Raw genomic sequence first — 12,654 nt, 5'->3', positions numbered from 1 at the left:
AATTAACATAGCTGGAATTGCGTATCTTAATTAGACCTTCCCATTTAGTGTAGACCATAGACCAAACTTCCAAGTTGCTTTCACATCTGTGTCCCATGAAGCAGAGTAGGTGCCATCCCTTTAGAAGGCAGCCAGCTGTCTCAAAAAAGATTGGGAACCCTCGAAATCTAGCCTAAAATTTCAACAAACACCTCGTGATAAATGTGTAGTCCTGTTGTTCTATGCACTACTGAAAGGTTCTCATATACTATGGTGACTAGCATGGTATAAGAACCTATGTAGAATAGAATAAAAACTGATCATTATGCATCATAAAGTGCAGCTGTTCTTTAAAATAGTTATTGTTGTTGGTTTGGTGTTACAAATTAAAGCAAATAACATAGATTTGTTCAGAATATTGGCAGAACTCTGTGGTTGGTCTTTTTAAAATAAATGAGTTAAGAAGCTAATAGGCAAATGTAACAATTTGAGATGTGTTATAAAATTTTAACCTAGCATACAGCATTCCATATCATTGCATATTATTTCTCTTAGAGTAGTTTCACCCAAATATTTATTTTAACTTGTTTTAATAGAGTTCTGGCATTTCTAGGCAACAGCACAATGAGGGGTCTTTTTCACAATTACACAAAGGTGTCTGTTTCCAACATATTTTTGTTTTGATTATGTCATTTAAATGTACTATATGGAGACAGTTTACCAGGCTACATGTGAATCATGTAAGCTTCTTGGAGCTGAAAATCGGCCTTCATAAATACTGTATGTTCTATTGCAAAGGAGGATGTGATAGAGATATCCTAGAAATTGATCTAGCTGTCCTGCAATTTCACAACGTGGAAGATATTTATCGTGGAAAAGAATTTTACTTTCACTTATCAAAGTGAATGTGTTGAACTGTAGAAAACCTAGGGCATTTCAGAAAAGTCTTACCTAGCTCCTTTGTGCAGTAGATCTCACAGCACTTTACAGTCTCCCCATTTTACAGATGAGGAAACTGAGGCATGGAGTGGTGCTATGACTTATGTGAGGTCAGCCAGAAGCTCTGTGGTGGCGACAGGAATAGAACCCTGTTTTCCTGGATCCTGGTCCTACTAGGCAACAGTTCCAACTTTGGTCCTGCACCTGCTCCAATGACAAAGTTCCTATTAGCATGAGGACAGCAGAATCAAACCCTTGTCCACCATTGGCCTAATCCTGCAAGAGGCTTTGAAGGTTCTGGCCCTAAAGAATTACTGTTTCCTTCCATTAACAAAGATGTACCTTACTTCCCTTTGATTGACTCATCCCTGCTGGGCAAACCCCTGAGTTAAAAGTCCACCCAGCGGGGGGCTGGGCTCCATCCTGTTGCTCTGACCACAGTAAAATTCTGATCCTTACCTTCTTTCATTCCCCATTATTTTTGTTCCCACTGTTGTGTCCTACACATTTGCCAAAAGTCTCCATCATTTAGCATTAATTTCAAGGCTGCTTTAATATGCTCTTTCTTGTATGAAGGAGGATTTTGCAATGTGTTGCAGGGAGACATTTAAAATCTCACTTGTTAATGTATTTTTTTTAAAAAATCTTCCCCATTCAAATCATTCCACCTTAGGGACAGCCCTTAGATGTTGCTGGCTGCTGTTATAACTCTGTAGCTAAGACCCCATGTGCTCTGTGGCACAAAGGCACAACATTCTGCAGCAAGCACCCCTGCAGTGAGTGGCAATGATCATATATTCCATCTCCATGAAATGCCATTTATTCCTGTTGCTCCTCCTCCACTGGCCCCCAGACACACACACACACACATAACTGTTGCACAAAGTTGACAATACTTATTCCTGTACAATTAATCCACACTTGATTTATAGAATGGGTTTTGCCCTAAATGCTCCACCTGGCTACACTGCATTTGCTGGACCTTGCCTCCCATAAAACCACCCAGGCAGCCCAGCTCAAAATCTTCTTTGCCCATTTCTGCTGGGGGAGTGGAGAGGTTGGCTCCAGTTTCAACAACTTATCACACCAGCTCCCTGGGCCTTGATGGGTGCAACCAACATGTCTATTCTACATTTCTGGCTGCAAGCTGGACTTCTGCTTTAGCTACCCAACCCTCTACTGCCTGCCTTTGTAGATTTGTTTGACTCCTTGTTCAAAGAGCTAGGCAGAAAAAGGCAGTTGCAGGTAAGTCACAGTAGGGCAGGAAGACAAAATGGTGGGTGTTCAGTGAATTCATCAGGCGCAGGACTCCAACATCCACAGAGTCCTGAATGAGATGAATGGGGCAGTTTGCGCCTGTCAGGATTAATCTTTCAGGCTCTCCACAGGCTCAGATTAGGAAATTCCATCAATTGTCATTTGGTTCGCATTTTCCTGATCACAACCGCAGCCATGGCTAGAAACATTGTAATTTTAAAAGAAATTGGAGATTTTGAAGCATAATTCTATACTAAAGAGTAGAGTGCGTACACAAGGCCTTTAGCCAATCAGAGTCTTTACAGTTTGGGGAAATGTTTCTGGGGGCAGGATTTTTCCTGACTTTAATTTTGCCTCAGAAAAATCGGACGTTTTTTGGGTGGAAATCAAGGCAGAATTTGTTCCCTAATCTCTCCATATAGGGAGAGATTTGATGGCTTGGCCGATAGATACAAAGAAACATATCTTCAGAAAGTAGACAAGCTTATGTGTTTAAACCTAGAATGGCCTATAATTGCCAATAGCTTACACGGTAATGCATACAGTTGCAGCCTACTGGCTTCTTAACGTTACAGCTTTTGTTTAGTGTCAGTTTGTATTGCACGACAGCCATTGCAAATATCCTCTCTCCCTTAGGCATTACTGAGGTTTTTCATTATATCAGGTATTATGGCCTAGCCTCACATGGTGTAAAATCACATGGAATCCTCGTAGTGACATTTAGCATTATCTTGTGCTAACACAAACTGACAATAATTGAGCAGAGTGGAAAAGAATTAATTCTGGGTTGGCTATTTGAGGGTTTTTTCCATAATGCCTGGCTGGGTCAGGGAGTAGTTCATTACTATGTACAAATAAGATCTCAGGCACACTCTCCGTGGCATCATTGATGTACATTTAGAAAGTTTTGATGATTCTGTCTATGGGGTTAAATATACAAGAGAGATTCTCCTGTATATTTCCGTGCTGATTACTCACAGTGCTGTGTAAATTACACATATAGTCTGTCAGGGGGGTTGTCTGAAGGGAAGGCCAGTTTCAGGAATAAATATTGTATAAGGCAGGAATCAGGATAACTCTGTAACACATAGGAGTCATTCACACACCATACCGTAAAGGAGGTGTGGCCGGTGGCCGGTGGCCTGGCTGTTCCTCTGGCCTTGGTCGGATTTATGTGCATGCTGCCAGTGCATTGCTGTTCATGGTGGATATGTGTAACCCAGAGCCACGAGGTAGGGAAGGGCTAAAGCCATGTGCCTTTACTGCATGAGCTAAAAGCTAATTGGCTCTCAGCTAAGGCTGTTGAGAGCAGACTTCACTTCTCCCTAATGGTCTCCGTGCTTTTGGGCTCCATACGTATGTTCTATGACTCAGTGAAGTCGCAGATTATACCTTAGGGTACGTCTAGACTACAAGCCTCTTTCGAAAGAGAGCGTCTAGACAGCAACCAGTATTTTTGAAAAAGCGACCCGCTTTTTTGAAAGAGAGCACCCAGGCAGTCTGGATGCCCTCTTTTGAAAAAGCACTGTTTGCGTTCAATAATGCCATTTTTCAAAAGAGCACTTTTGAAAAAAGATGTTATTCCCCGTAAAATGAGGTTTTCCGCAGTCAAAAAAACTGCTGCGTTCTTTCGATTTAATTTTGAAAGAACGCAGCAGCAGGCTAGACACTGGGGAAGTTTTTTCGAAAAAAAAACCAAACCCCTGGAGTCTAGGCACACCCTTAGAGTCTTCTGGCCCTCCTCTGGCCCCTCTGCGCCCTCCTCTTTTATCAAGCATGCAGGACCCATCCCTCTCTTTCCTTAGTCTGAGAACTCGAGCATCCTAGGCAGGTTTGTTCTGCCCCCAAAGAAATGCCCTTAGCAGATCCATTTACAGATTCCTACAAGCATTCACCAGACAGCCTGTATGCACAGCTTCCTGATGAAAATCTCTACCCTCACACTGCAGGCGGACAGCCCTAGAAAGAGCAGGATTAATGGAAGAGCGAGCTTCAAAGTGTGGTTCCATTTTTAGTAGCAGAGCAGAGGTGAAGGGAAACACTGGGGATGGAAAACCACTGGCTCTTCAGCTCCTTTCTCTGAGTTTCAGCCATGACATCTAAAATTAAGGTCCCAGCATCACCTGCTGACCCCGGTAACCTTGTGTGGGCAAGCTCAGTCAGCAAAATGTATAATAATGCTGCCTTTTTGCACTAGCAGTGCACCTTTCATAAGACGTCCTCAGAGAGCAGTAGGGACGGGAAAGTCTAACTCTGCTGCTTCTACTTGAATAAGAATTGAGTATGTCCAGCATGGTGAGTGTGACATAGTGGGGGGTAACTTGCTGGTTTCTATGCTGGGGCTGTGGTAACCCCCACTGGCTGCTGTCTGTACCATGGCCCAGCAGGACAGGGGATGAGTCATTATGCAAAGGGGGCTCCAAACCTGTCTGACCAGCTACCCCCCAGGGAGAGAAACAAAGGAAGGTGGAATGCCACCCCTGGCTGCGGGGCAGGGCTGGAGGAGAGTTGGTTAGTCTCTGTCTGGTATCATGGAGGAAGCAGCCTAGGCAACAGGCTGGGAGTTTGGAAGAGAGTTGGTGAGTTTCTGTTTGGGAAGCAGGGGAGAAGAAGCTAGGGAGGGGGGGCTGGGATTGTAGGGCCCAGCCATCCCCCATCTCAAGGGGGGGTACTGAGGCCTCCTAGCCCCAGTTCCTGTAACCAGATTACATCTGTGCTGTGCTGTCTCCTGGAGAAGCAATAAACTCCCTCTGTTCTACTGGCTGGTGGAGTCTGTCCGTGCCATTACGGGGGTGCAGGAGGCAGGGGACCCCAACGTGCCATCACAGTGAGGTCTTCAGAAAATCTGGCTGCAAGTCAGGAATCCTCACAGCTCCCGTGTAAAGTGACTCTGAGAATCATGTGGGAAATGATTTCTGTTTTCTCCCCTGTAAACAAATTTTACAATGTCCGTGAACATTTTTGCTGAAAGCCTAAAATTAAAACCTTTTGTTTGCCGAAAACTAAAAGTTGTCAGTTCCTTAAAAAGCGGAGAAAATAATTCTGTAAATCCAAAAGGAATGTTGTCATTGCAAATTATGTTTTTGACAGAAATCCCATTTCTCTGTGAAAAATCTTTTCAGCCCAAAAAGTTCCACTGGCACTAGTATTTATGCATAATGTGCAGATTGGGAAAATGAGGTCCTTAATTAATGTTTCAAGGTGAAACAGAGCCATGACAAAGGCAGGAATTGGAACCAGATTCTCATTGGTATAAATGGAAGACACTTCTTTAAAATCAAAGGCACTGTGCCCATTTACACTAGTAAAGAATTTGGCCCTTGGTCACCAGTCCTCTTTTTTTTAAACTTTAGCCATGCTCTCTTTTGAGAAGTACAGTTTAAAATTTGCTGCTTTTCTCAAGTCTTATTAGGAAAAGTCACTTCCAGAATTTAACAGAGTTTGGAGTCTGTATTAAATCCTAGTAGGCTATGAATTTTCTTTTAACAAAACATGTCCATTTGGGGGGTTGTTGGGCTGAGAGGGAATTCAAAATTGTTCATATTTTTGCTTATACCTTTGTTAATAAATCAGTAATTTATTTCAAATTAGTTGTTTGGTTTTAAATTACCCTCAAACAATTATCATAAATACTAAAATTCAGCCTGTTTCTAATTGGAGTTTTGCAGCCATGTAAAAAAAATAAAATAAATAAATTTCAGTATGGCAGTATGTAGTTCTAACTATATTTATGCCACAGTCTAAGAAGACTCTGTGGATTATGGTATTCACACCTGTCACTTTTCATAACCCTTCTTTATCCCATTTCTTTTTAATCCTACAGTGAGAATTCCCAATACAAAATACTTGTTTCAAACAGTGGTCAAACTCCTCAGCCAATCAATAGCAAAAATTTGAGTCAAAGCTGAGCTGCTCATGTCTTTAGATTGAAAGTCTACATACCAACACCAATTGTATTAAAATATAGGCCCCTCCACCTGTAAATATTGAAAATATCGTTGTTTATTATGAAGAGAAATACTAGCAGATAATTAAAATTAGTTTAATATTGAAAGTACGGTGTTTGTACCTGATCTTGCAAACTCTAATTACCAACTTCAGCTTTCCTGTTGCAAGTCCTAGTATTGAGGGCAGCATGTAGTTCAATTCCTGAAGCCAATGGAATCACTACTATAATGGGAAGCTGCATGGTCTAGTGGATAGAGGATTGTATTGCTACTCAGGCTATCTTTGGTTCTATTCATTGGCTCTGGGGTAGGTCACCTCTCTGCTCTGGGCCTCTGTTTTTCCATCTGCAAAATGGAGGTAATGATACTGATTTCCTTTGCAATGTTCTATGAGATCAGCTGATGGCAGGCACTAGCTAAGAACAAGATATTAAAATGACTCCTGGAAGTTAGTGTTTGCAGAGCTAGAGCCACTGTGAGTACTTACAATTATTATACATTAGTCATCTATCAAATATAATTACTTCAAAAGATTAACTTTTGCTATTTGTTTCCTTTTTTCTCCTAGCTTTGTTTAACCTCATACCCGTGGGCTTACGAGTGGTGGCTATTCAGGGGGTTCAAACAAAATTGTACTTGGCAATGAACAGCGAAGGATACCTATACACATCAGTAAGTAACTACTGTAATTTTTTTTCCGCTTTAAAATTCAATGACCCTGAGTCTAATCCGTGTCGACGGGAACATTTGTATGATTTGAAATGAAATATGAAGGTGAGGTCTTGGATTTAGTGCATTGCACTTTGCTGCAATGAATGCAAAGCAGTGTATGGAATTAAATCTCTGTCTTTAAAAATGACCACTCCACCACTCCACGCGGTAAGGAAATACGGCTGTTGAGATCACATTTGACTATCGCTTTCTGTGTGAGAGCAAACCAAACATTTCCTTCCCATTTGCTGTGAGACGATATCACCTTCCGCCTTGCCTAATGTAAGGCAAGGCTCTGAACAAGTCCTTGAAGGGTGGTTATCACAACTAGAGATGGGCCGAAACAGAACTGTGATCATGCTGGCTCATGCCACTGTGAAATTATCTCACGTGAGTATTGCATTCTCCCATTAGTTGTTACACCAATGACCTCACCATTAGAATAGTCAAAGCAATATTTTCTTATATTCAGTTCCCAGCGGGGCCACCCCTTCTTGCTGGTATTATTCTATGCTACGAATACTATGAATTCATGATTTAAAATGCAAAGTCATAGATGTCTAGCAACCATCGAACATTGCTGTACTTTTCCACAGAGAATTTCCACACTCTTTCTTAATGTATCTGCTTTCATTTCTGAGTTTTATTCTATTCTTTTATCTTGAAAGAAAAACAAGAACTTAATCGTGTCCCTAGAGCAGACAGGAGGGAGTCAGGGGTCTCCTTGCTTGCTCTGGCAAAAGGCTGCCTAGAATTGCAGCCCCTGCATGCTATATAAGTGGTTTTTTGCTCCCCCGTTGCTTGCAGGATTCTCTTAAGCAAGGGACAGACTCACTGACAGCACGCGAAGCTGTGAAAATGACTCTGCTCTTTTGGGCTAGGTTCTCAGTGGGTGAAAATGGGCACAGCCCAGCTGAGTTCAAGAACACTTCAGTGCTTTGTAACACCTGCGGGCTTACCCCAACGCACCGGCAAATTCCCAAAGAAAACGTGGTTGGTGGGGGGGATAGAAATTAATGTTTTCTGTTCCCTGATTTCTTCTGATTGTGGTTACCTGTAACTATAATGCAGTAGACTTCCGATAATCTGGAACCTATGGGACCTAGGTGGTGACGGATTATCAAATATGCCAGACTATCAGGAGGTACTATAAGCAGGTTATATATATACTGTATACATTATATACTGTATGTAAAGTATTCTTAACCCTTTTTCTTGTACATACTGTATACAGTATACTGTAATGTTTTAGTTTTTTTAAGCCTTTTTTACCCTTTTTGCTCAGTTCAGCTGCTGCCGCTGTTACCTTATGACTCATTTTTTGCTGAAGCTCACTCACTAGGCTCTTGCCATTTTGATGCTGGACTATCAAGAGTGCCAGACTATCAGGAGTACCGGACTATTGGAGTTTTACTGTAGAAACATTGTATTTAGAGGGAAATAACATTAGCATCGGGACTGGCAGCAGACTTTGCCCTAGGCAAGGTGGGGGAGGACTCGGCTCCGCCCTTAGAAGGGGCGGGATCTCAGGCAGAAGCGGTGGGTCTAGGAGCAGCCAGCCCTCAGCACTGCCCAGACCATGGAATAATTCTCTCAGCCAGCCCTTAGGGCTACCTGGACTATGGGGGCAATTTAAAGGGCCTAGGTGGCAATGATGGTCTAGAGCTCGGGGTCCTTTTCAACCGCCGGGCCCTGGGGCAACTGCTCCCATTTTGCCCCCCAATCAGCAGCCCTTCTTAGCATTGATGGTGTCATTTAATACTGAAAAAAAATGGTGGCCTACATGAAGTTCACCTCTTTCTAGCTTTACTGGGACTTAAGCAACCTCAGACACGCACTCACAACTTGCAGAAACACACTTCAAACGACATTGCCACAGTTTACCGGACGGTTAGGAAAGCGAGAGTCCAAAGACACAACAAACGGCCTGTTAACTTGTCCGACCAATTCATCCTCCCTGGCACTGCTCTCTGTGGAGAGTGGTTAGCAATAATTTATTTAGCACGACTGGCACTTTATCGGACCTTTCAGCTGCAATGTACAACGCTCTTTACCAACACTGGGCCTGATCCAAATGGAAGTCAGTGGACAGACTCCTATTTACTTCAATGGGCATTGGACCAATGGGCGTTGGACCTACCTCCTTTGAGAGGTAGGTAAACATCCTAAATTTTTTATAAAAAGATAACGTAGGACTCAGCAAGGTAATGTGTTTTTCCCAAGATCACCCATGGGCATGCTGATATTTGAGTATCAAAACTAATAGTCCTGAGTTCCGTAGAGCACCTTGCATTGACTATTACCAAAACTGACTCCAACTTTTGATTTCTTTTTAGCTGTTGGCTGAAATTCTGTTCCTGTTGTGTTTAAGTTCTGTGTCATATATTCAGCACTGTTGAGTTCTGTGGCACTGGAGCTGACTTGGTTTTCTCTGAATTATCTTGTATTTTAAGCAAAAAAAGAAAAGAAAACAAAACAAAAGACCCCTACCATTAACCAGTTATTGTCTGGGTTAATGGGAAGTTATTTCCTGTTCCATTGTGATGTTTTCTTGAGCTCTATCTCTGGTCTGCTCCATGGCAGTTATCAGGGTCTCGCTTGCAATCTGATGAGGTTTCAGGATTATGCTCTCTAATTGAGGCAACGGAATTGCTAGCTTCTGAGCCACTGATTTAAAATCATGGCTAAGGTGGATTTGCACCATGAATAACTCTACCATTTATGATAAGGCTGATAACAGATATCGGATGGCTGAGTGTCAGACTTTTCTAGATAGTTTGTCATGTCTAAGTTATAACAAAAAAGACACCTCCAATGTAATTTTAAAAGCTCTTCTGGGAGAAAGATTGACCAGCTAAACAGAGAGAGAAAGAGAGAGAGAGAGAGAGAGAGCGAGCGTGTGATATACATGCACTCACACTGTAAGCAGGCTAGTTAGACTGAAAGTGATCAATACAAAAGGAAACCTTCACAGTATTTTACATGATGCATTTCTGATATCACTGCTCGTCCCCTATTTATTCAGACACATTGATTAATTCCTGCTGAATACAGTTTTTGTGCCATATCACGGAAGACTGCAGGGTTTAAATCCCTGTTCTCTTCTCTCTGGTTTCCCACTGAAGTCAATGACAGTGGCATGAATGCATCTCCACAGATGATCACACCCTTAAGGTTTTATTTTGAGAGACCTCAACAAGAGGTTTTTGAGCTTCAGTGGCCTCCCTCTGAGCTGACACTCCTGTGCCAGTGCAAGATAAAAGCAGTGGGCTTGATTCATCTCATGTTACACCAATTTTCTGGTGGTGTACTTTGATTTCAGTGGCTTTACACCAGTGTAATCCTGATGTAGCAGTCTGGTGAATCAACACCAGCCTTTTCTGTGCAGTATCAGTGTTTGATTTTGTACTGTGACTGCCCACAGCGTGTGCCAAATTCCAGTTCTGTAAGTCTCTTTGTCGTGTGGAATTCTTGTGTGCTTTTATCTATTCGAATGAAAGGGTGAAAAATACTTTCAGTGCACATTGATGAGAAGTTGAGTCTTGGTGTGTTCTCTTGCCCTCTGAAAGTGACTGGGGCTGAAGTGAGAGAGCTCACAGAGGCACAGAGTAGCAGCTGAGTGAGGTTCGTAAAAGGGGTTGCGTGTATTTGTTCAGCTCAAAGAGTGTAGCGAGGCGCATGAATTCCAAAAATGTTATCCCATTCTCCTCTTCCCCCCATCTACTCCCAATTCAAAACTGTAACCAGTGGCCAACGATTTTTACTGAGCCATGGCACCAGTGTTTCAGAAGTCCTTTCGTGGAGGACAGTAACAAGCATGTATCCTTCTTATTCCGTGCAGCAGAAGCATCAGCCAAAAGTCTAGTCTGTGATTGTTATTGTTGCCATGGGGGAGAATGTTGCATGGTCGGTGATATAGAGAAACCTGCTATTTGTCTCATCATTGTCTGGAATTTGAGTTGCAGGATGGCATGAGCTTGGACCTTGTGACTTTCAATATCCAGTGACTATTGTTTGCTAGAGTCTTTATTTCAGAAATACTGGAACGTGTGTTGCATTGCAGTGAACAACTGTGTCTTTTCGTCATAATGTCTATGAACACAACCACTTCCTTATGGAGCCAAAGGAAGCATTTCTCGCTCCTTGGAGCCTGGGTTTTCATGCTGCTCCTGAGTTTGGTAATGATCTCCCCCAGAATTCCTGCTGCTCCTTACACGTAGAGTACGCAGGATGCTCCTGTCTCTTAAAATTTTTTAGCCAAGCAGATCTAGGAGGGACCATGCCCATGGGTGAGCAGCTCATTAGTGTATTTTCCAGAAAAGGGTTTGAGGTAACTCAGTTGTGCACGTCATGATCCCTTATCACCTCCTATGAGACATTGGATGCCCTCAACTCTATTTGTGTCTCTAGGGAATGGAAGGCCAAGCCCCTTGCAGGATGGCTGATGGCATGGCTGGTAGGTGATAGGTTACTGTCGTGTTCTTCCTGGTTGTTTTGAGCATTGCTGGACTATTTGGCTACGTCTACACTGGCATGAATTTCCGGAAATGCTTAAAACGGAACAGTTTTCCGTTATAAGTATTTCCGGAAAAAGAGCATCTACACTGGCAGGCTGCTTTTCCGGAAAAGCCCTTTTTCCAGAAAAGCGTCTGTGGCCAATGTAGACGCGCTTTTCCGGAAAAAAGCCCCGATCGTCATTTTTGCGATCGGGGCTTTTTTCCAGAAAAGACTACTGTGCTGTCTACAGTTTTCCGGAAAAAGGACTTTTGCCCGAGCGGGAGCAGCATAGTTTTTCCGGAAAAGCAGCTGATTTCTTACAGTAAATCGTCACTGCTTTTCTGGAAATTCAAGGGGCCAGTGTAGACACAGCCTTCGAGTATAACAGCCTCAGAGGGACTGTGTTAGTCCATAACTGTGTTAGTCCGTAACTTTTTATAAACAACAAGTAGTCCTGTAGCACCTGAGAGACTAACAAATATATATATAGTATCACGAGCTTTCCTGGGCAAAACCCGCTTCCTCAGATCAATGCACATAGGTTTCTGTTAGTGCATTTAATAGAACCTCTTTGAAATAACACACAGTGCACGGTTTTGTGGATAGCTAGCACATTTACCCAATATTGCTTAGGCCCTTAACTCAATTAAGTTTGTGTACGTGTCCCTTGCTCTCTCTCCGTGACAAAAGGGAACAGCCAGCAAAGTCCCTGTACGCATCTGGGGTGCGGAGCTTCAGCCTCACACTTGCTGAAGGACTCCTGGGGGTTGGGAGGCCCGGGGCTGGGGCAGTCCTGGATGAAAGAGGGAATGCCCCGATCCAGCCCCTTTCACATCTGATCAGGTGATTCTGTCTGATTTTTGTATGGCTTTATGAGAAGTAATCCCTTTCCAATCACATCCCATTCTCCTGGCACAACCAAACCCTGACCTTGCTTTAAGTTATGATAAGAGGAAACTGCATACCAACTTTGGTGGTCCTAGTTCTTACCGTTTAGGAGACGTTCTTGAACAAATAGACAGACAGACAAACTCTCTCAAATATATAGTAGATTTACTTGTACATATTATCAATCTACAAGATTCCACATATTTTATGTAGCTCATCATACACATAGGTACAGTACTTGGCAAGTAAATATGATCTAAGGCATTTATGTTGATAATGAACCTTACATTATCATTAAGAATGAAATTTACATTCTTAAAATGATTTTTTTAAATTGTTTCAAAGTATACTGTGAAAAAAAGACATTTGCACAGAACAAATTTCTTGCCAAGAGCATTCTTCCAGCTCAGGGAAATAGTATGAACCTAGAGAGAGG

General features: G+C 42.5%; 1 protein-coding gene across 7 annotated transcripts in view; it reads left to right on the top strand.

The window, feature by feature from the left end:
* The window catches only part of FGF13 (fibroblast growth factor 13), a 408,650-nt gene that overhangs the window by 308,514 nt on the left and 87,482 nt on the right, over window positions 1-12,654 (top strand). For all 7 annotated transcript variants that reach the window (XM_006115447.4, XM_006115450.4, XM_075941056.1 and 4 more), the window contains one exon: window positions 6,691-6,794. In XM_006115447.4, the coding sequence (XP_006115509.1) occupies window positions 6,691-6,794 (104 nt within the window). The remainder of the gene's footprint in view (window positions 1-6,690; window positions 6,795-12,654) is intronic.

This window comes from Pelodiscus sinensis, chromosome 13, assembly GCF_049634645.1.
Source record: "Pelodiscus sinensis isolate JC-2024 chromosome 13, ASM4963464v1, whole genome shotgun sequence".
NCBI lineage: Eukaryota > Metazoa > Chordata > Testudines > Trionychidae > Pelodiscus > Pelodiscus sinensis.
Note: the sequence above shows the minus strand (reverse complement) of the source record. Positions and strands in the feature narration are given on the sequence as shown.